General features: G+C 44.1%; 1 protein-coding gene across 2 annotated transcripts in view; it reads right to left on the bottom strand.

Annotated features, from left to right (window-relative positions):
- St8sia6 (ST8 alpha-N-acetyl-neuraminide alpha-2,8-sialyltransferase 6) overlaps positions 1-24,081 on the bottom strand; it is a 139,143-nt gene extending 115,062 nt beyond the window's left edge. The window contains exons 1-3 of one of the 2 annotated variants that reach the window (XM_087896348.1): positions 23,893-24,081; positions 23,293-23,391; positions 15,020-15,124 (exon numbers count right to left, since the gene is read on the bottom strand). In XM_087896348.1, the coding sequence (XP_087752474.1) occupies positions 15,020-15,124; positions 23,293-23,391; positions 23,893-23,993 (305 nt within the window). In that variant the 5' untranslated portion in view covers positions 23,994-24,081. The remainder of the gene's footprint in view (positions 1-15,019; positions 15,125-23,292; positions 23,392-23,892) is intronic. The other variant, XM_087896349.1, reaches the window with a different exon arrangement.
- Positions 24,082-24,423: the final 342 nt, after the last annotated feature.

Genomic DNA, 24,423 nt, shown 5'->3' with positions numbered 1-24,423 from the left:
TCTCCTTTCCAAATTAGACCCCATCTCACCGCTCATTTTGCAAACCTTCTAGTGGGTTTCCACAGCCTGTGAAGGAGCGCCTGAAGCAATCCTCAGGGATCTCCATTTGCTTGCTAACTACTGTCTGCTTCTCAATCTCAGGTTTATTGATCTTCAGTGGACATTACAAACTCAAGCTATACTAATTAATTCTGTGCAGCCATGACCAGATACATGAGAGAGGAAATAAAGAGAGGAAAGGCTTAATTGGCTCATGACTTTAGACGGTTTTAGTCCATCACAGCAAGGAAGGTGTGGCAGAACAGGTCAGTCAATGGCAGTGGGAACGTGTGAAGGAGGCTGTTCACATCTCCTCTGACCAGGAAACAGCGCAGCAGGACAGGAACCAAGGACAGTAACTTTCAGAGGTCCATCTCTAGAGATCTACTCCCACCACTCAGGCCTCACCTCCTAAAGGCTCCCTGAATAACACCAGCCACTGGGGAACCAGCATTCAAAAGAGAAGCCTGCAGAGAACACTTTAAATTCCAGCGACACCACCAGGCGCTCTGAAAGGGTTTTTGTCTTAGTTGGGGTTTTTATCACGGTGAAGAGACATCATGACCATGGCAACTCTTATAAGGAAAGCATTTAATGAAAAGGGCTCACTTACAGTTTCAGGGTGCAGTCCATTATCAGCGTGGCGGGGAGCGTGATGGCATGCAAGCAGATGTGGTGCTGGAGGAGTAGCTAGTGTCCTAAAACTTGCAGGAAGTCAACAGGAAGTCAACTGAGACACTGGGCTATCTATCATGAGCATAGGAGACCTCAAAACCTGCTCCACAGTGACACACTTCCTCCAACAAGGCCATACCCACTCCAACAAAGCCGCACTTCCTAATAGTGCCACTCCCTATGAGATATTGGGGCCAATTACATTCAAACCACCACATGCTTCATTCTCAAACATACCCTGTCCTTTATGCCCAGGCTTTGAGTGTCTGATCTACATGTGAATCTTTACAGTACTGAGACTAGATCGACTCCCCTGACTTCCCTTCCTCAGGTTTCTTGCTTTCTGTACTTGGGCAGGTTCCCAGGGCAGACCTTCCTTTGGGAGATCACAGCTTGCTCTGCATCTCAATCCCCACACAGGGGTAGGGACCCTTCCCGAACAGGGAGGGACACTTGTTCAGGATCAGGTCATTGGCCCTGCCACTCTGTGGCTCTGTCATAGTCTCATAAGATCCCTAGAGATTAAGTAACTGATGTGCTCTGTAGCCAATGCCGCAGAGTGAACTTGCAATCACCGCCCTAAAGCGAGAGGCATGTTTTTCCCCAAATGAAATTAGGTCCCACCTGCCCAGCTACTCTCCTGCAGTCCAGGCTCTAAGATAACAGCCCAGCATAAATATCTGCCGAAAGGATGAATGAAGTCATTAATAACCTTTGACTGTATGCTGGAGTCTGCGCTCTGCTGGGAAGAACATTTCCAGAAGAAAAAGGGAAATCACCCCTTTGAGTCTGGGTGGAATTGTTGGGTCACAAATCATTCTTTCCTTCAGGGACTGGCTTTTAATGAAAATCACAGTGAATGAGGTAGACACGCTTGTTCCTTGGGCCTGTCTAAAAGGACAGAGCGGTCACACACAAAGCTGGTACTCAGGGAAGCAATGGGATCTCAGGGAAACACAGCCACTCAGCTTCTGCTTCTTTTGTAGCAGGAGAGGGCTACCGGAAGTGGACACCAGAAACATAGCCCTGACCTTTCAGGACTTGCAAAGCTTCTCTGAAATATCCAGAAGCCAAGCAAGGTAGCTCTAGCTTCCCAGGTTCATCAAGAAACCGGTGCTCAGCCCCCAAATGCATTCTGGCGAAGGTTGTGCCCGGTTGCATGCAGAAGATGCAGCGAGCCCTCTGAAATGCCCCTCTCTCTGTGGGCTGTTCTGTATTCTCTGTTGCTGTTCCCCATCTGACTCATTAAGTCTGACTTCACAGTCGGAAAGGATTCAAAGATTCCCTAGGCTGATCAGCCAGCTCCAGGATGATACATGCCACCTAGACCAAGAGTCCTCACCCCACATCTCCCCCAGGACTCCTGTTCCTGCAGTTCTAAGCCATTTGTGACCACCAACCACCTCCCACCTCAAGACCCCATAGATGCCTTGGGCAGTCATCCCACAAGTCCCATGGGTCGTACAACTCAGGGTTGTTTCTTCAACCAGAAACTGAAGAGCTGGAGCACGGCCTCTGACATTAGAACATTGCTTAACTGTGAGGTTAGGGCCAGGTTATCAGAACTTGTCTGTGTCCTTGTTTTCATTGCTGAAATGAAATGAATGAAATGGGAATTTTACTAGTCCCACCATAATCTTATTACTGAAAAGACTGCATGATGTCATGTATATAAAGCCTCAGAAACCTGGCAAACAGTAAGAGCTCAGTAAGTGCTAACCCTGCCTAAGTCCACTGAGCTTGACACAAAGCCCTGGGCATCTCAGGATCGCACCTCTGAAAGATGAGTCTCCATCTAATGAACAGCAATTTAGTCCTGACACAAAGGGCCTAGAAATGCGGGAGGAAATGTAAGAAACTGGAATGGGAGATGGTCTGGATAGATTATGTAAACTTGACACAAACTGCAGTCATCTGAGATGAGGGAACCCCCACTGAGAAGATACCTCCGTAAGACAGGGCTGTAGGCAAGTCTGTAGGGCATCTTCTTAATTAGTGGTTAATGGAGAAGAGTCAAGTCCATTGTGGCTGGAGCCATCCCTGAGCTGGGGGTCCTGGGTTCTATAAGAAAGCAGGCTGAGCAAGCCATGGAGAGCAAGCCAGTAAGCAGCACCCCTCCATGACCTCTGCATCAGCTCCTGCCTCCAGGATCCTGCCCTGTTTGAGTTCCTGTCCTAGATTCCTTCAGTGAGGGACTGCAATGTGAAAGTGTAAGCCAAAGAAACCCTGTCCTCCTTCACTTGCTGTTTGGCCATGATGCTTCATCATAGCAACAGAAACCCTAAGACAGGGGAAAATGTATCGCCTCTGTCTCACTTCAGGACGCCTCTCTATATTACTTGTGGGCACACTGGCTTTCATTTAGACCTCTTTAAAAATACTTAAATCTTCTGCATAGCCCAACATCACAGTATTTGTTATATGTAGTAGTTGTTGTTTAAACCCAGCCACACAGGCACATAAAATAACATGATGCTTGTATGCGCACAGGTATCCTTATGTGGATATAGCTATATTTTTCTGTAAATGTTCCTATGCATACTAGATATAATTGTATAATTGATAATATTTAGTGACCTCACAGTGAAAGCATCAACAGTAGCTGGTTTTACAATAGTCACATCTTCCCAAATAGGTCCCTTAAGTTCATCTACACTCAATCCCAGATCTGCCCTTGAGCCTCAAGCAAGGGCTGATCTGCTTCTTATTTTGAATGATATTCCATGTGTGGATCCTTTCCCTTAGCACGAGGTATCTAAAGTCTATCTATCTATCCATTGCAGAGTGATTCAGTCTCCTGTGCCTTCTCACTGCTGCTAATATACCATGAATAGATGTACCACTTTTGGTTATCTATTCACCAATGTGCACTGCTTCCATTATTTGATTGTTAGAAATATTTCTGTATGTGCTCACAGTAAGTTTCAAGCACTGGCATGTAGTTTTACTTATCTCTACAGACTTCTGAGACATGTTTGACTTAACTTCATGACAAGATTAAACTTTTGAAGATACTTCCAACCTTAGCCAGATTCGCTGCACGTGGGCCTGCCCTGATAACTGATTTCAGGTGAGCAACCACTACACGTTATGTTCAACCTGTCTGTCATGCCTGCAACGTAAGCCAAATAAACCCTTTCCTCCCCTACCCCTCAGTGTGTTGATGCAGGTGGACTGGCACAGGAAACAGAGATGTACCCGTGTGCTGGCTCATTCTCCCAAGGGGAACAACAGTTCATTGGCATTCGAAGGGAGCAGAAACACAATGGCCGCTTTCCTTCAGAGTATAAGGACACAGGTATAGATGACATCTTCACCCACGTAACACGAACTAAAGCCTTCCCAGAACTGAGTCAATGCTCTTACATGCGGTTCTAGCTGCGCTTCCAGCCCACAGTGGGCATCTGAAGAGGAGATTGCTGTAGGGTCTGCAGAACATGCCCACGGTTTTCAAATAAGGAGACATAAGAATATATTTCATATAAGAGTATTGACTTGTAGTCACTTCTGTACTAAGTCCTCAAATATAAACCTTGCCTCGAGGTCTCAGGGCTCCCCATGGACTCCTGAGGACAACATGAAGCTGCTCCTCCAGGTCTGCCCCTCCTGCTCGAGATGTGATGTGTTCCTTTCTGTGATCCTATCAAATCGCTTTCTTCCTGAGGTCCAGGTTCAGCATCTCAGCTAGGGAAGGAACTTCCCGGCATCGTAGTGCGATGCTAAATACCAATCTAGAAACCAGTACCTCACTGAAGCTTTGATTTGCATTTCCCTTGTGACTAGTGTTATTAAACATTTTTACATGGCCGTATTAGACTGTGTGTGTGTGTGTGTGTGTGTGTGTGTGTGTGTGTGTGTTCTTTGGTAAAATATTATCCATCCTGTCCTGTTTTTCAGTGTTGGGGTCGAAACCCAGGGCTTCATTAGTGCTAGGATGATTTTTTTGGTGTTGTTTTTTTTTAGAACTCGATAGCTCAAGTTGACCCTGTCTTCATGTCTCCCTCTCCCTAATGGTGGGATTTATAGCTGTGTGCCACATCTGCCCATTTTTAAACTGAGTTGTTATGTTCATGTAATTGAATTTTAAGAGCTTTTTGTATATTTCTGATACATGTTAGTTAACAAACAATTTACAAGGATTTTCTACCAATTGCTGGCTTTTTTTATTGCTATGTTGAGTCATGGAGTATTTAATATTGGTGAACTGAAAACTAACAACCTTTCTATACTTTTAGTGTTATGTGTAAAAATTCTAGCTGACCCAGTATCATTTTTATTTTGCCTAATTCTATGTTGCATGTACTTCTTTAAACCTTGTGTGTGTGTTTCTGTGGGTATATGTTTGTTTGTGCGTGTGACTGCAGACACACACATGCCACAGTATCCATGTGTAGCAACCAGAGGACAGGCTCGGGTATCAGTCCTTGCCTTCCACCTCTTCTTTGTTGTTGGATGCTGTGTACACCAGGCTGGCTGGCCCAGGGGGTCCAGGACTTCTGTCTGCCTTCCTGTCTCACCACAGGAGGGCTGGATGACCAAGCATCCATGTCTGTGTGGGTTCTGGGTATCTGAACTGAGGCCCTCCCACACAACAGAACGCTTTACTTACTGAACCGTTTCTCAACTTGAAATATTTTTATATATAATATGAAGTAAAAGACGCAAATCACTGCTTTGGTTTGGATGTTTCCCCAAAATTCATGTTTTGGAAACACAATCCTCAAAATCCTCAATGCAAAGGTGTTGGGAGATGAGGCCAAATGACCCAGTTGGGTCAGAGTCCTAGTGGACAGGTCACTGTTGGTGTCAAGGGAGTAGGTAAGTCATAGTGAGAAGGGGAGTGACAAAAGTAGCCCTCCCCCTGCCCCACCGCTCATTCCTCCCCTGCTCATTACACATACACACACACACACACACACACACACACACACACACACACACACTGCTCATCCTCCCCCGCCCCCCCCCCATCCCTGCCCTCCACTCATCCTTCTGCTTCACACCCATGGTTCCCCTCTACTCTCCACCATGGATAACGCAGCAGGAAGTCCTTGGACATCCCAGCCTCTTGAGATGTCTGTTCACTCTCTTTTTAAAAAAAGGCGTCTAATTTCCTTATTTACTTAAAATGGAAATGTATCAGACAACAATTAAGCTAGGTTAGTAGTTAATGGGAGATGCTAAACGCTGGTTCCCCCCCCCCCCCCCGCTCCTTACTTTGTGTTTCTTTAATAAGCAAACATTGGCTGGGGGATGGGTGACGCACTTTGGGACCTGGAATTGTAGTTGCACAACTTACAATGAGGTTATTTTTGAAATTCTGAAAGTCTTTGAGCGTTTTTAAGTCTTTTGCAAAACTTTTTATTTATTCTTTGTGGCTTTCACATCATGCATCTCAATCCCATTCATCTCTCTCCTTCCTTTCGTATCTACCCTCTGCCCTTGCAATCTCCCCTGCAGAATAAAATAAAATAAAATTGAAGAGAACAGAAAAAGAAAACTCTCACCGTGGGAGCTGTAGTGTGACAGCGAGTCACACAGAAAACCCTTTGGTCCATACATCTTTACTTGCAAGTGCTCCCTGCAAGAGTCATTCACTGGTCTGGTTCAAAGCCTCTATTTATGCCCAGCCCCCACTAGGACTCCTCTTAGATATCCTGCCGTTTCTCTGTGTCACGGATATACTGCAACTTTGGATTGACAGGACTCGCCGGCCCTTCACGTGCTGCAGCAGATGGGGTGGATTTAGAGAGGCCAGCTCAGCCCTGGTTCTAGGCCTGGGTGGTTGCAGGGATGGTCAGCCTGCCAGCTCTCCCTTTTCTCACCACCAGGGTGAACTCTCCAGCATTGCCCCAGCTAGTTCATCCTAAGCAAGGGGTGGGCCTGGTTCCCCTGTTCTTATACATTCCTGGTCTGCTCACTCTATACCGCACCTATATCACCAGGGCCAGTTCTACTGTGTTGCCCTGGAGAGGTTCAGGGAACACACTCCTGAGTGCTGTAGGAAGTGAGGGGCAGGGACAGCTTTCCTGCTCTCAGGACCTCAGGGCCAGCTCTCCCACCTGTCACATGTGATAAAGGGTGGCAGGGGAGGGGGTAAGAGTTTGGGGGACATGAGGGAAGGGTATCTCTTGCTCACCCACATCACCTTATGGCAGATGAAGGTTAGGGTCAGATCGCCCATTTGCCAGAGGCGGCAAAGGACAAGCAAGGCAGGGCATCTTTCCCTCACCCGTGCTGCCACATGGCAAACGAGGAGGTAGGTCCAGCTCTCCCACTCTCCTGCCCTCAGTGCCAGCTTACCTGTGGGCAAAGTCAGCTCCATTATGCTGCCCAGGAAAGATGTAGGACCCAGTCTCCAGAGTGTTGCAGCCAGCGAGGGGCAGGACCAATTCTCCCTAGTGTTGCAGCCAGTGAGGAGTGGGGGCAATTCTCTGCAGCCCTATCCTCTCAGTCTTTGAAGGTAACAGAAGCCACGGACATCAATACAGACCATGACTGCCACAGGGCCATGGACCCAGGCATGGCCCTTGGCAGCTTCCCAGACTGCAAGCAAACATCACTATGGCTCCATGTGGCAAGCAGGACAACCTATCTCAGCCCACTCCTCACTGGTTTCACCTCTTTAGATCTGCATGTCTCCACGGAACATGAACCATTCTGTCTCTGTCTGTCTGTCTCTCCCTCTCTCTTCCTCCTGTACTTCACCATGTAATTACTCACCACAATAATGCCTGACCACCATGTTTTCTCCTCGCTGCCCAGGGCAGACCACCCCAGGAGGCACGTCTGTCTCCTTCTCCCTCTCAGTCTTAATTGAGGTGTCTATTTTTTATAAATGACCAAGTCCTTGCTATTCTGGTACAAAAGCAGGAAACCGATAGACATTTATATCATTGCGTGAAGTGATCCAAATGTGCTACCGTTCGTTGTTAAAAAAGACTGTCCTCTCTCCAGCCTCTGGAAATCTCACTTCCAAAGGTGTTAATTCATTTAATTAACTTCACGTGAAGGACTCTGTCATACCCAATAAAACATGTTTATAAAAAATAAATAATTCTTGCCTGAAAATTCCACATTTCAGATGATCCCTGACCAGCATCTGTATTCTGATTTAGTAAAGGGCACATGAGAATTTTAATGTGATGCAATGTCTTATTGCCACCAATAATTATTTATAAACAGTGTATGTTCATATCACATTGGGGTGGTCTTCAAAAAGTACTTATTTTCAGGGCTGGAGAGATGTCCGCCAGTGGTTAAGAGCATTGGCTGCTCTTCCAGAGAATTCAGGTTCAATTCCCAGCACCCACATCGCACTTTTCAATTATCTGTAACTCTAGTTCCAGGAGATCTGACACCCTTGCATAGACACACTTGCAGGTAAAACACCAATGCACATAAAATAAAAATTAGCAAAATATTTAAGAAATGGAGAAAGTCTTATACAATATAAAAATATTATAAAATCAAGATTGTTTTCAGGGTTTAACTTTTCATAAGAAAGTAGCCTAAGGTTAAAATGTGTATGAGCAGTGAGCATACAGTAATGATATACTTTAAAATCAAAAAGTTTATGTGAATTCTTTTTACTTTAAAATATGTCATTTTGGTTAGGAATAGTATTCTACCTGCAGTCAGCCTAAACCAGAGTAACACAGACATTTTTCTCTGAAGACACATTCTTCATCACTATTTATCTAAAGTTACATTTCAACCAAAAGTTTCTAGTGATATGTGGCTTCTCAGAGAGTTCAAAACTCAACAGAAGCAAGTAAGGCTAACACACCAATTGATCACTAGTCTTTAAGTTTTGTTTTTAAGAGGAGATGGGAAAACTATGGAGGAAAGCTTTAGTTGAGGAGGAAGGGATCAAGTCAATATAGAAAGAGACAGAGAAAGGAGGTACAAGGAAAATCAAAGTTGTTTTATAAAGTCCCAAGGAATTGTATTATTTTATATTTACCTAAAGTTATATAATACAAATGAGTATTATATACCTTAAATGAATTTATGCCACTTGAGCTGACAATACTCCCTCAAGAGCCATAGACTATCTAACCAAGCACCTAGATTTAAGCATGAGAAATCTCTGTTGAGTTGTTGGTGAGGGTTCACAAAGACTCCTGAAGCAAAGTACGCTATTGCTGTGTCCTTTGGTTGCCTCTTCATGGTTGAAGGTAAGCCCCTCTTGCTGAAGACACTGAACACTTCAAAATCAAATTTAAAGATCTGAGCTGGATCTAACCTGAAAGCCTCCTTCCTTCCATTCAGTTTCCATAGTACAAGAAGGTGCTGTGCAAGATGCCAAGGGCAGGAAGAAACCGATGGCCCCATCCAGCTGCGATGCCTATGGACCACAGCAAGGACCAACATGCCAAGGCTAGCCACTGTTAGTAAGGTCATGGGTCTCAGAGGGGAAACTTCTCGTGACTCACAGAAAAGTGTGGCTCTCACCCCACAGCACAGAAGCTTCTCTTTACAGCAAACAGAGACCTTTACATTAAACCAAAAGAAGTGGTAATGCAGAGATCAACTGATCATGGGGGTGGGGCACAGTTCCCAACAAATCAACTGCAACACCACTTTTGCACCTATGGATCGGGGACATTTCTGAAGATGTCATAGAAAGATTGTAAGGACCAGAGGAGAGAGAAATCAGCTGTGAGATCATGCCTCCTAGGAATGTCAGGGAAGTTCCACTCATGACAGTTCAATAACATGACTACCAAAACAAGACCTTAATTGTAGTTGATTGTTTTTACTCTTTTACTTTTTGGCTCTTTGAGGGGGAGGGGTCACCACCCAACTCCCAAATAAATACACATGGAGACTTATTATTTCTTATGGATGCTCTGTCTTAGCTTGGCTTGTTTCTAGCCAGCTTTTCTTGACTAATTATCCTGTCTATCTTTTGCCTCTGGGCTTTTAACTTTTTCTATTTTTGTATATCATTTCTTTACTTCTTACTCTGTAGCTTACTATGAAGCTGGGTAGCTGGGTGGCTGGGTGGCAGGCCCCTGGTGTCCTCCTCCTTCTCTTGCTTCTCTATCTTCTCCCAGATTTCTCCTATTTATTCTCTCTGCCTGGCATCCCCACCTTTCTCCTGCCTTGCTATTGGTCATTCACCTCTTTATTAGACCAATCTGGTATTTTTGATGGGCTAAGTAACACAGCTTCACAGAATTAAACAAATGCAGCATAAAAGAATACAACACATCTTTGCATCATTTGACAAATGTTCCACGGCATAAACAAATAAGACACATCTTAAAATAATATCCTACAACACTGAACAATGACAACAGCAAACATGCAAACTCAAAAGGAGAAAATTTCATGAGCTCCCACTCCAAGACAAAACTACAAGCAACTAATGACTGCCGAGAGGTACAATTAATCTCTCCCAGGGATAAGCACCCTAATTAGTTATCCAATACAGGGTGGTCAGCCCTGAAATTTGATACATAACAGCACTAAACAGACTTAGCAGTTTGTATACACACACACGTACACATATATAATATATATGAGGACATCAATTTGAGACTGTAATTAAATGAAAGAAACGGAAAGGGCAAAGTGACATACTAAAAATTGTAAAGAATTTTCTTATGTATGAATTCCATGAGAGAGAGAGAGAGAGAGAATTTCCCGTAAGAAATTATTATAAAGATGAGGTGATTTCTTGAGTGTGTGGGTGCAAGTGTGTTTTGTGTGTTTATACATGTGTGTGCATGTGTGTAAAGGTTTAAAGTAGACTTTAATATCTTTCTCCTTCATTCTTCACTTTGTTTATAGAGATATGGTCTCTAGTTGAATCTGGAACTCGCTGACTTCAGGTTCCAACTAGTCTGGCTACCCTGCCTGCCCCCAGGATCCTCTGTTTCTGCCCCCTGAATAATGGATTATAGGCAGCTGCCACCTTTGGAGTTGACATAGCTTCTGGGGATGCAATCCTTAGTCCTCTTACTCACGTGGCAATGTTTTACCCACAGGACCATCTCCCCAGTCTCCTAGATACAAGTTTCAACTACCAGGGCTTGATTCATCCTCTCCAGCAACTATGAAGCTATTATATTCACATGCAAACTAGAAACCTGGTTTTCTTGCCACCCATATCTTGCCATGTAACTCTCATCGCATCTCTGTCTTGCATCGTTGAGTGATAAAGATTTAAGTCCATTATGAAGATGAGGCAACGGGACAAATTTCAGCATGCTGCTGTTGTAGATAAGAGAAGAGACACGGAGATGAGAGAGGTGGACCTGGTAAAGACTACGCAGTACCACTGTCTGCAGCACGAAGAGCATTCCTCAAACATGAGCAGTGCAGCACTTTGGCATCCCCAGCATCCCCCAAAGAATCATGAGTACTGAGTGAATTCTTAAGTCAAAAACACAAATATATGTCCATAAGATTGATGTGCAAATAGTAAGACTATACTTATATGTAGGAACACATTGTGTTCTCTCAACATAAAAAAAGCACAAAAGGCATTATCAGGGTAGCAGAGACTGCTTTGTCAGTAAAGTCCTTGTTGCACGACTTGGGGATCTGAGTCTCTGGCAACTATGCACAATAGCCAGGCACAGCAGCTTATGTGTTTAATCACAGTGCTTAGTTGGAAATGGGAGGCTATCTCTGGCTTCTGGACATTCAGACGTGTCAAATCAGTGAGCTCCTGGTTCAATGAAACACCCTATCTCAAAAGCTAAGGTAGAAAGCAGTTGAGGAAGATGTCTGATGTTAATTTCTGGCCTCCATGTGCACATTCATGCTGCATGCCTACACACATCTATGTGCACACACACATACAAACATACATTTAAAAAAGACACCATAATAGCAAGTTTAGTAATTTTGTATTGTATTCCAAAAACTGTATGATCTCAAAATAGATATAGTCTCAAAAAGGAATATACAAAATATCACATCTTCCAACAGCTATCATGGGAAGGTGTCACCTGTGCCCCAACTAAAGCTCCAGAAACCAGTGAGAAACTTCAATCATCTTCAAAATTAATGATCTGACTTCAATTTCATGGAGTTTTATAGCTTAAAATTATATGTTAAAGAATTATGGTGTACTTTACAATAACAACTAACTAGCAAGGTAAGATAACACAATTACCTTACAACCACTACAAAAGAAGAGGTTGTGCCCTACAAAATTATCTTCAGAAATAATTATAGATATGAATGTTCCCAAGAATTACTGACAGATTATCTGGAGCCTGTATAAATCATTCACAGTGCTTGGTGAAAAACATTTTTTTTTTAAGAAATGTAAAAGTACAGCAAAGACAGACTTATGTGTCTTTGCAGGCCAACATCCTAAGAGTGTACCAATTAGCACACTTCAGAACAGCCATCCTGATTGTATGAATCTAAACCATCCCCAAAGGCTTCTACATCTAGGACCTGATTGTCAGCTCATGGACTTTTGAGACATGACTGGATCATGGGGGGATTAAGTCATCATAAAATGGATGGGTAGAAGGTGGACCCAGCTGGAGGAAACAGATCACTAAGGGGCAAACCTTTGAAACATCCATGTTTTCCCAAGATTTTCCTCTGTGACTCTGTTCTTTGTGGCTGCCATGAGCTGAGCAGCTGAGCCTCACCTGAGCTCCACCATGCTTCTATGTCAGGCCTAGAACAGAGTCAAGCTGACCATGTACGGAACCCTTCAAATCGTGAGCTGAAAAGTCTTTTCTCTTTTATGTTGTTTTTCTCAGCTATTTTGCCAACAACAGAAGGCTAACTCACCATCATAAGGACAGACGAGACCATAAAACAAGACATCAGGAGGAAGAGTCCTTCTTTGCCATTTATCCCCCAAAACTCAGGGACTCTGGAAGGGGTTTCTCTTTCTGCTTCAAATGAGGTACCTAAGTACCACAAATGAGGCACCTATGGCCACAGTACCTAAAGATCAGCAAAACACAATCATTGCACATTTCCTTCTTCTCCTCAAGTTCTTTGTGAGTGCCCAGGCCTCTGTCCATTACTCCTGCTGTCAGCCAATAGTCTTTCAGCATGTCTGTACTTCCCTCATCATCCTATCCATTCAAAGCTCATTCATGACTCATCCCAATCCCTGTTAGTTCAAGGAAGTGACTATTAACGGGCCAGTGAACTAAGGAACACAACCACAGAACACAAAGTCAGTTTGAATTAATAGCAGGGACGTTTAATAGCCGTGGCTCTGCCATTCATGTGAACGGAACTGTCTGATGACAAACCGTTTTCAAATCATGGGAAAGCATCGCAGTGCCCGTGTTGAAAGCAGCACACTCAATCAGTGCAGTCGGCCCCGCCCGCCTATCTGTGGGTTCCTATGAGTCCCACCAACCACAAATAGAAACTATTTGTGGGAGGGCTGAGAATGGGGCTCACTTGGGGATGAGTAAAAGCACTTGCTACATTGAGTAAGCACCTGAGTCTAAGTCTCTAGAGCTCCCACAAAATCCAGATTCATAGCATAAGCATCTGCGATCCCGGCACTCCTTGGGGAGATGAGAGCTAGAGACAGAATCCCCAGCAGCTTACAGGCCAGCCTCACATGTATAGTTGAAAAACAGCAAGGACGACACTCTCAAATAAGGTGAAAAGTGAAGACCTACGCTCAAGGCTGTCTTCTGCCTTCCACGTGTATAATGTGTCAGGTGTACCTGCACACACACACATACACACACACACACACACACCACGCAGGGGTGAGCAGGAGATGCACCTATATTCAATGTGCACAGGGCTTTTTCTTGTCATTATCTCTAGGCAACTCAGTGTAACAACTGCAACTGCATGGCACACTCTCGAGATATGGTGGGGTGGTTTAGCTATGCAGAAGCCGGGCACACATTGTGCACAAACATTACACTTTTGTATAAGCAACTCGAGCATCTGGATTATGATCTTCACTGGTTTCTAGGAACCCATTTCCCTTGAACACCAAGGGATGATTATAATGAAGTTCCATAAAAATTGGTATTTTTGGCTCCAACAGCCTCTATGGACAGATGGTCACAGAGATCCCATTTCTTCATGAACTCTCGTTCTACATCCACCCACCTGACAAAGGAGAAAACAACAGAACATTCTTCCCTCGAGCTCCCCTAGCACTCCTTCCATGGGTGAACTAACCCAGAGAGAGAAGCCAGGAGGGAGGGCAGCCCAAGCTCTAAAGCCTGTCTGGACCAGCTTCCCGGGACACATGATCAGAACCTTTTGCAAAACAGGACAGCTTAGATAGAGACACAGAGGTCTAAGGACAGACATGGAAGATGTCTGACTCGAGGGCACAGTGAAAGCCACATCCAAACTGGAATAAGCAAGAGGTCCTTATGGGAGAAAGGTAAAATTGAGGTAGAGAACAGGAAGACAAGGAGGCAGAATGCAAGACTCCAAGCCTCCTTTTAAAGGATTTCAGAAGCCAGACTTCAGGAAACTTTAAAGCCCGCTGAATTTTAAATACCAGAGCATCTTAGTATGTTTACTTCTCATAGCAAAGGAGCAAAGAGGCAGAGGTGAGGAAGCTCTGCTGTTCTTGGACGTGAAATTGAGCAGCCTTCATCTGTCTGTGAGGTAGGGCAGGGAGCTGCTTAGTGGCAGGCTCCTGCCTCCGTCTTCTACTTCACGCTTGTCTTGAGTGTTCTACAGCCTGCAGTTATGATGCCAGTTTGAACATATACAATAAAATGTCAAAGCAAACATTATTGCAATTTTCAGGATACAGCAATAGAGAGTAGACAGTACGCAATTATTTTTTTTCTCCTCTCCCAAACTGTTTCCATTTTCAAGAAGACGCACAAGTCTACCCAAAATGACAACCCCAATGATGGGTGGCAACTCTCGGCTGCTTTGGAGATACATTTTCTTCTGGGAGAAGACATGCTACTCTATTCATGAGCTGTGGGGATGAGGCACACGCAGGAGGTGCCGGCAGGAGGCGTAAATTTCACTTGTGAAACAGAGCGAGTCCAGAGAAAAATGTTAGAGAGGCTGAGATTCATTTCCCACCCACAGTCGGCCTTGCCTTCCTGCCCAAACCAGAAAGTTGGGTCACTTCTCCCACGCAAGAAGGGACCTGCTTCCTGCAGCAGGAAAAGGGCTGTTTGGGGGCTAACCAAAGCAAAGGGTCACTCCTTGCTCTCTTTCTATATCCTCTTGAGAGATACCACAATTATAACATATTATATGTATTATCTATATTAATGTTATAGTGATGTTATTATATATTACATTATACAACAATAAAGTCAGGGAAAGAACTAGAGAGGAAAACCACCAATTCTCATACCTGGCATGTGAAGGTGCTGTCAGGTACACACAGAACTGAGTGAGTTGAGTCCAATCAGAATTTAAGTAATATTTATCATGCACCATTCCGGGCAGCAACAGGCATCTGGGATCACATAGGAATACATGCATGTGACAGGCCTTAGAGCCAAAACATGACTGTAAAATGCAGTGTTGGGCTCTAGAAATTACAGGCTCATAATTAGCAAATTATTTCATTGTATTTTTCAAATTCACACTTTTAAAATTTAGAAATCTATGGGAAAGCTTTGTGGCTCAACCTTGCATTGGCATATGCTGTAAGAAAAGGCATCTTGATTAAGAGGAAGAGGTCCTAATGCCTCTGGCCTGGTGACAGAATGAAGGGAAAGGCTTCCTCCTTTGGGGACATCTAAACTAAAAGCAAACCATTAAAAAAATACCACAAAATCCTAAGACTACATTGTAGGGACAGGCAGATGCTTTTAAACTGCTGGGAAAGTCAGACTTTTGAGAACTATTTCCTGTGAGAAACAGAAGGAACATTTAGAAAGCCGGTGTTTCACATGCTCGATAAATCCAAGTTCACACAAAAGTAAGGGCTATGCGGAGGAGCTCAGCCTGTAAAACATTGTGAGAGCCTGGTCTTCAGCACACACTGGGCTGGGTACGGCTGTGTGTGCCTGAAATGGGAGAATGAGGAAGCAGGGGCGGGAAAGCTCACTGGGCCGCCAGCCTAGCTGAGTCAGTGAACTCCAGCTTCAGCCAGAGACCCTGGGGAGTGACCGAGGGAGACACCACACACCAACCTCTGTATCCCACACACACTCGCGCACACATATGCAAACACAAACACAAATGAGCACACACACACATAAATAATCTTTTAAGACAAGCTTTCTGTGACAAAAGTTGTGGTTATGATACAGCCCAAAGCAAAAAGTAATAAAGCACAAAAATGTAATCCATTTACTAATTTAGAGGAGACTAAAATGAGAGTTGATGCTATGGATTAATAATTCAGTAGCACTGAGAGCACGTATGAGACCCATCCCTGGAGGCACGGCGAAGGGCAAAGAAAGCAGACGTGGGAAGGAGAAGTCTAGGGACCTACATGGGGCAGAAACCAATGGCAGAAGCAGGAAGCAGAAAACGAGCCGCACCACACTGCACCACACTGCACCACACTGCACCACACTGCACCACACTGCACCACACTGCACCACACTGCACCACACTGCACCACACAGCTCAAGCACACACGGGAACGCCTGAAACAGTCACACACAGAATTGCAAGGGTTTTTATTGTCTCTACTTTAATATTAGTTAACCCTGATGCCTAAGGAGACAGCATTAATCTAAAGAAAAGACTACCGAGTAGGCATATCATTGTGAAGGATTTGGGGTTTTGGTTTGTTTGTTGGCCGGCTTGCTTCGTTTTGTTGTTCCTTTGGTGTTTGAACCAGTCTCTTGTAGCCCAGGCTGGCCATTAACAGGATCCTCCTGTCTCCCCTCCCAAGTGCCGGATTACAGATGTGATAGCACATCTGGCTTGTGGGTTTGGATTTTGTTTGCGCATATGTCTGTGTGGTGGGTGTGTTTCTATGTGAGTGGGGACCTGCGTGTGTGTGCATGCAAGTGAAGGCCTGAAGTTGACATCCGGAACCTTCCTCAAGAACTCGACTCCTTATTCATTAAAGAAGGGTTTCTCAATTGAGACCAAAGCTCACCAGTACAGCTAGACTGTCCAGTCAGCTTGCCCTGGGAATTCCCTGTCTGTTCCTTCTGAGAACTGGAAATCGAGGCAGCCAGCCACGTGCCCATCTGGCATGCACGTGAGGTCTGGAGACCCGAACTCTGGTCCTCAGGCTTGCACAACAGGCATCCTGTAGGTTTTCTTGTCAGGATAGTCCAGCTCTCTCAGAGCTATAAAAGTCAGAAAATACTAAATAACATCTACAAAGCTTTAGAAAAGGTTTTTTTTTTAAGTTTTAAAAGAAAAAGTGGCAAGAGCGCTTGTCAAGCATTTACACAGCCTTAAATTCCAAGCCAACGATAACCAATTAAAAGTGGGGAGAAAGAAAGGAAGTGAAATTACTATCCTGGAACTAAGTACTGAGTTTCAGGGGGATTGACAAGTACACCCCATGACTAAAGGTGTTGGAAGGTTTAGCCAGCTGAATAAGAAAGAAAGAAAAGCAAAGAAGAAAAAAGGAAAACATTATTTAAAATAACATAATTCAGGCATTTACAAGGCAGTCTAAGTGAGGCTTCTAGATTTTTAAACAATAACTGGATTTAAATTAGAAAATAATTTTCAAAGAAGGAAGCATTTATGAAAACACTAAAAATACCATGTCTTATGTTGCATTCTAAAACAAGCACTAATAGATCAGTTTAAGTAGACTCCAATGAAGTCATTTAAAACTAGAGAGACACACTTTAGTGACAAAGAGACGGTAAAGATGAGGGACACAGCAACAGAAAGGATAAAAACACAGAATGAAGTAACAACAATCGCAATTAGATGTTAATAAAAGCTAGGAGTCACATTATCCACAGAGCATAAATTTTATAGTGCCATATAAATAAACTTCTCCCAAATCAGAAAGAAAAACAGAATAACAATGGAAATATAGTTGATATTAAACGGTCAATTTAGAAAAGAAAAAATATAAATGTTAGAAATCCAGCACAATGTGTAAACACAGATTAAAGCATCGATTTTGCTTCATAAGGATGAAGTTTTAAAAATGGGGTGGGGTGCAAACTACTTCAAAGTTAGGGTCAGCTGTCACTTTTGCACACCACTAAAATTAGGAGCGCCATTATGAAAGATTGGCGGGTAAATCACAGCAGCGTTTCAGATGCTCTACAACGAAGCACCTCTGCTTCGAGGATTTTGGCCAAATAATCAGAGGCCTAAACACACTCAAGGTACATGCCAAAATCAAAGATGATAAATAACCCACATGGCCAAAGGACAAAATAAGTACATTAAAGAAATGTCTATACATTTACTACTGGCCTCAAAAAGTAGGAGAAAAATAATTATATCCTCAATATGTTATATCTGCATAATATATATGTTGTGGAAGAAAAGTAATTATATCATGATAGTTCCAATGTGTTTAATGTTGCCACACTATACCAAAGACACACACGCATGCACACACACACACACACACACACACAAAACACACAGCAAAATTACTATATATATTCATGTAAACACATTAGGAAGGAAACAAAACATATAGTAGCTATTTTTGGGTGTTGAAATGACTGGGAATTTTTCTTTTCTGTGTATTCATTTAAAACATGTAATAAGAGTTCTCAGAAATACCCCTGAGGGTCATGTGACAGAAAAAAATGAAATTTATGTCCTGGCAATGCTGAAGCATGCATGGGCAGCCCGTATATGGCGGTTCTGCTTAACTTGTCCATATTGGGTTTCATGATCTAAGTTGATGAGGACGACTGACCAGGTCTCTTCCTCCATGTGGCTAGGGTAATAATACAATTATGTCTTATAAGTTCTGCCTTCTTCTAGTTCTTAAACTGGCACAAGCCAAGCATAAGGCAAGGTCACTAGAGTGAGCAGCAGGTGGAGGCTAAGTCCCAACACTCTGGAAAATTCATTAAAGATATTTCAGGTGGACCAAGACAGACACCAACAAATCAGAAAGTCCAAGGTAGCCACAAGACCCTAGTTCATCGCCATTGATGTTGAAGCCCCAGTGAAGGCTGCTATAAATGGGTACCAAAGCACACTGAGCATCTGTACAGTTCCCGTGAGGGATTCTGGGAACTCCAGGTCGGCTGTCACAGAGGTCTGAGTTAACCATTCACTTTCTCATTTCTAATAATTGACTATTTAGGAAATCACTTATTGATACTGCAGTAGAAGTTTACTAGATTTCTCTTATAATAAAGATGAAATTAGTACAATTTAAGAAAATATTAATTTTTAAGAAAAACTCATCTTAAAAATTTTAAATTAATACTGAAAAGAGCTAGGCGATAACAGAAATGTTTTAAATGTTATTGCAAATGAATGCTCTTATCCTCAACAGAGAATCTATTTAAGATTTGCTTGACTAATTTTAATTATGTGGTGTGGGGCACAGGGATCTGTACATGGGTCTGTGCTTGTGAGGGCTGGAGCTCACAGAAACACCAGATCTCCCAGAAGCTGAAGTTAGAGGTGGTTTTGAAACACCCAAAATGGGTGTTGAGAACCTAACTGGGTCCTCTGCAAAAGCATTACATGCTCTTAATCACCTAGCCACCCTTTGAGTCCCTAGAATATATGCATTTATAAATGCATATTATATAATATATATAATTATTATATATATTTAAAGTCTGAATACTATGTATTAAAACTCAAGAAATGAGTCTTTGGCCATGAATATAGTTCAGTGATTCAGCCTCATATGCATGAAGCTATGAAATTGATTCATAATATTACAAGTAAAAATATTTTTTGAAGTAAGCCTAAAGCTGCATTCAAAGGATAATTCATAGTATTAAATATTTTCTTTGTAAGGGGAAAGGGAAAAAACACATGACAACTCAAGCCTGCACTTCAAGAAACTGGAAAAGAGGGATAACCATTTTTAACACAAAGAAAATAGAGCACAAAGATGTTCAAGTAGAAACAAGTCTAGAAGCTCATTGTATGGCCCCAAAAGCCAAGGATAGGTTTTCACAAGTTTATGTGAGAAGAAAGAATCCGTTGTTATATTTTGAAATTTTTTAAGAATATCTTCTCTTCTGTCTTTAATGCCTAGCCTTCTCCTTGTCAATTGGAAATATCCTGTGGGGACGTGGAGAACCTCTAGAGAAGTTTTTACTGAAGGGAGCCAGACAACAGATCTTGCCGCAGTTTCCAGAGAATTGTCCAGGTGGCGCTCATTCACCTCTTTCGATACAAAGACCTCACTGGAAAGGCACTTTCCCAGCCCCTCCCTCTGCTTCCCATAACTTACCATTGAAGCTTATGCTTGATCAAGGCTGAATTTGCATTGGGGCAAAAAGGGCGGGCATGGGTTCTGGACTAATGAGAAAAGGTTGGACTAAGGTTACAACAATACCAGGGTAAGTTCAAGGTAACAATGACAGCAGAGGGTTGCCACCTCCCCTAGTTTGGGCTATGGTGCTAGCTCGCTGGAACTAAGTGACAGAAGCCAAGGTTCCAATGACAGACTAGGATACAGCTGAAAGAAAATCTTCGACAGATCCTGGAGAGATCGCATCAGGAGGCTCTCTGGCTGCTGAGCCTCTATCAAGGGGAATGCCAAAAGAGAAAGAAGGGGCCACAAGCTGTTGTTATATAACTGTCACTGACAGCAAGAAGGACACCAAGTAGAAAAGGGACTGGGTGGTTGACCATCAAACAGAAGAAGGACAATACTTTGAACGTAGAGGAGTTAAGACATATCGTGCTCCCGAACTCTAGCCTCTATGGCCCCTGCCCTGTCTCTAGATACCATCCTATAGTAACCAACAATGGTAAAAAGGACTGTGATGGTGTCTAGCGAGCCCGGGCATGGCAAACACGGCTCTGCAAGGCCTTGCCCTTCCCCTCTTTCCTCTTTCTTGTTAAAAACCATTAGGTTACATTTTTAAAGCTAGTCATAAAGGTCAATTCCCTTATGTGGCTACTTACTTCTCCTGAGGCTGCCTACCAAGGTCCAGTTATCAAAATACTGAAGTCCAGCAATCAAAAGCCCCCGTTTGGATGCCCTAATTAACCTATCCCATCAAAATTAAATACCTCATGCTAGCATGGGATTTTCATTTTCAACTTTACAAACCACCATTTTCCTTAGGGCCATGACTGTCTCCTCTCTATCTGGAGGCAGCCCTTTGTACCAGAGGGAAAATATCCCTTCCCCTTCTCCCTTGTTCCCTTCCCCTTCTCCCTCTTCCTCTATCTCCTGTCTTTGTCTCTTGTTCCCTGCCCTTTGTCTCTGTGGGGTAAATAAATCTTTGTGCTAAAAACTTAGTCTTGGGGTGCCTTGTGTCAATATTGGTCCTTTCACACTGAGTATGTATCTCAAGAGAGAACAGATGTCATCACAAAGAGATACTTAAATTGTCACGCGTGCGCACGTGAACACACACACACACACACACCACTTTGCCCAGTCCAGCACCTCTGGAAAACACACACAGGAGTGAGTTTGAGAATGGGCTTTTTCTTCTCCATGTGGCCTGGGTTTGACTGCACAACTCTATGATATCAGGAAATTAATTTGTATGTTTCAATTTCTTAATCTATAAAATGAGGATAACCGTTTCTTTTAGCATTTTGAAGGCATAGATGAGTTAATGAATATAAAATGCTTAGGTCAGTGTCTGCTGCACAAGAAGCATTCATGGCATATTGGCTAGTCTTATTATTGCTAACATCAGTAATAAGGAAGAGCAGACCAGCCACCGAGAAATGAAGAAATAGCAGTTTCTCTACACAGCCAAGCAGTAGTGAATTGAAAGTTGCTTCCCCGCTCCATGAATAATAAAAATCATGAATGAGAAAGATATAAAATAGATCAAAGGACAAAGAGGCATTTTACAAACACAGCAGTCTGGCTTAAATGAAAGAATCTTAATAAAATGGACCACATTCAATAAAAATGTGAATTACCTATATTAGTTCAAGAAGTATGCCAAATAGAAGAAAAGGATGCCAAAGATATAAAAATCCATCAGTGGCCTCAGGAAAGACCAGGGACCAGACAACTGCAGGAGCACATACATGCTTTTGAACTTCCCAAAGGAAACACCGGACAAGCAGTAGCTGAATGACTTGCAGACTGAAGGCCTGCCCCATCTCAGTTCATAGGGAAAGTTTCACCTTTTACGTGAATTAAGTTGACCAAAATCAAGTTCCATAGCAGTGTTTTTCTCAAGTTTCATTACTCCAGGATTTCCTATGCTCCTAACAGACTATGGATTCAAAGTGTCTACAGCAGACTGTAATAGTTCCTCCTCATCAGAGAGTTTCTTTTAGGTACTTCCAGATCTTTCTGAGGATCAGGCCCAGAGCCTTGAGGGAAGGCATGCCCACTCATGCAATCAGAAGATTAAGGTGGACCCAAGAGCCAAAAATACACAAGAGGATGAAGAGGAAAAGAGACAGAAAGAGAAAGGGGAACAGTATACAAAATTGCCACCGTAATAGCAAAGCCAAGCAGGACACAGCATATTCTGGTTGTGGAAGCAGAAATTGATTCAGACTTTCTAGGAAGCAACTGGCAAGAAATGTGATGTAGACCAACAAATAAGTTCACTTTGCCCCAGAGATCTACCTTTCTATCTGACCTTCTCAGGAAATGAGTCTGAAATGAAGATAAAGATTTACTTACATACAAGGATGGATTGAATAGACTGTCTCCTAGCAAACAAAACAATGTGAAAATAGGAAAGCCTTTAAGTGAGTAAAGACAAAATTTTTTAAGTCGACTACAGAATATTAATCCAGTGAATAGTAACAAGCAGCGTTGGGCGGGGGGGGGGGGGGAGCACCAAATCGTGTCTGGGTCTGTGATCCTTTAGGGCAAAGGACGAGGCACAAACTGCGAAGCACAATCTCACACATACTTTTCATATGTAGGAAAGAGACATCATAGGGGCAGAAAATAAACCAATCCCAACCTGAATATATCTGAAATATTCATCTCTTTTTATATATTTCTCCTCTGTCTTTCTGCATTAAGTTGTACTATTTCTATAACCAGAAAATAAGTATCCAATAATTACTGTACATAAATATATATTCATACAATAAGGAAAAAAATTAAGTCCTCATTTGCCCTGGACAAACACATTCACAGCATACAGAAAAACTGCATTTCTCCAAGCCTGAACCTCAAAACAGATGCATTTTCAAGCACAGAAAAGAGCACACCAACCAAACCCCTCAGTGAAGACAGGCAAGTGATTTCTCTGGGGTTTTCCACACACGCTATTATCTACAGAATTCAGCACCCAGCATTTAAAGTATGACTGGGGTTTTTTTTTTAGTGTTTTGGTTGAAAGAATCCTGACACGGAGAGATGGGTTTTCAAAGATTGACGTGCATGGAGTTCTCTCTCTCTCTCTCTCTCTCTCTCTCTCTCTCTCTCTCTCTCTCTCTCTCTCTGTCATACACACACACACACACACACACACACACACACACACACACACGTCAGTAGTGTGGTCCCAGGCAGACCACTCAAGCGAATCCCACGGGTGTAGCCTTGCCCAGTCCTTGCTCACCCGCCCCTAAAAGCCCTGATACCTGTTCGGGGTGTGAGGTGCTGAGGTGACGGGGCTCTTGAGCGTCGTCAGCGCTGCCGAGGTGCCAAGGGTGGTCTTTCTGCTTTCCTCCACCGACAGCCTGCACAGCCAGTGAGAAAACTAAGTTATTACACTGTCTTGGGAGCCACTGACTGGCAGGTTGGACATTGTGCTCCAAATATAACCACGGCATCTTTGTGCACCCTGACTCCTGGGATGGATCCCCAATCTTGGAGTTAGGAAGGAAAAAAAAACCTTAAGACAAGAAAACGGGGAGCAGAATGAAGGAGTCCTAGAGCCTGGCGGGAAACCTCGACGGCAGGTTCCGCTCCACAGCTCCCTCGCCCACAGAGACACTGTCTGAAGCCTTCCCAACCCGGACCTGTCCCTTTCCACTTCACATCATGACATCCAGCTAAGTGTCTTTTTCCAAGACCCCGAGCCCTACCTCACCCTCAAGGAGCCTTTTGGCCAAAAGTCTGCGAGCGAGCAGCCAGTCACACGAATCTGAGCCGGGGCTCCCTGGGAAGCAGAACCCAGCGCGGAGCGGCGTGGGTGCGCGGGACCTTGCAGGTGGGGAGAACTGATGCCGGGGAATTACCTGAAGCGGGCGGGCGTGTCCGCTGGGCACCAGAGCAGACGCAGCAGGAGCAACAGCATCAGGCTGGCTACCAAGGCGAGCAGTGTGCAGCCTGGTCTCATCTTGAGCCCTCGCAGCCAAAGCTGCTTGGGCGAAGCGCAGCGCGGGCGGCATCGACTCGCCGCTCCGGCCGCCGCCGCTGCCGCCGCCGCCACAGCGGCCGCTGCCACGCACACCCCCAGCGTTCAAAGGCGGTGGCGCGGGCCCGCACTCTCGGGGACTGCCCCGAGCCCAGCCTGCAACAGGGTTGCCGAGCACTGAGCCAAGGAAGCAGCGCCCCCCGGTTCCTTCACTTCTTCCAAGCCAGCCACTGACCGCCGAAGCTCGCGATCCGCTAGCCGATGACGATCCTCCGAGCTCGCTGCCTGTCCTCCCGGAGGCGATCCCAGCCGCTGCGGGCTCTGGTCGCTGCAGCCGCTGCTGCTTCTGCCTCCTGCCGCCGCCGCCGCCACCACCGCCGCGCGGGGTCACCTGAAGGTTGGGGCACGAGCT

The sequence above is a fragment of the Myodes glareolus genome, chromosome 14, assembly GCF_982192425.1.
Source record: "Myodes glareolus chromosome 14, mMyoGla1.1, whole genome shotgun sequence".
Lineage (NCBI taxonomy): Eukaryota > Metazoa > Chordata > Mammalia > Rodentia > Cricetidae > Myodes > Myodes glareolus.
This window is presented reverse-complemented; position numbering and strand designations above follow the sequence as displayed.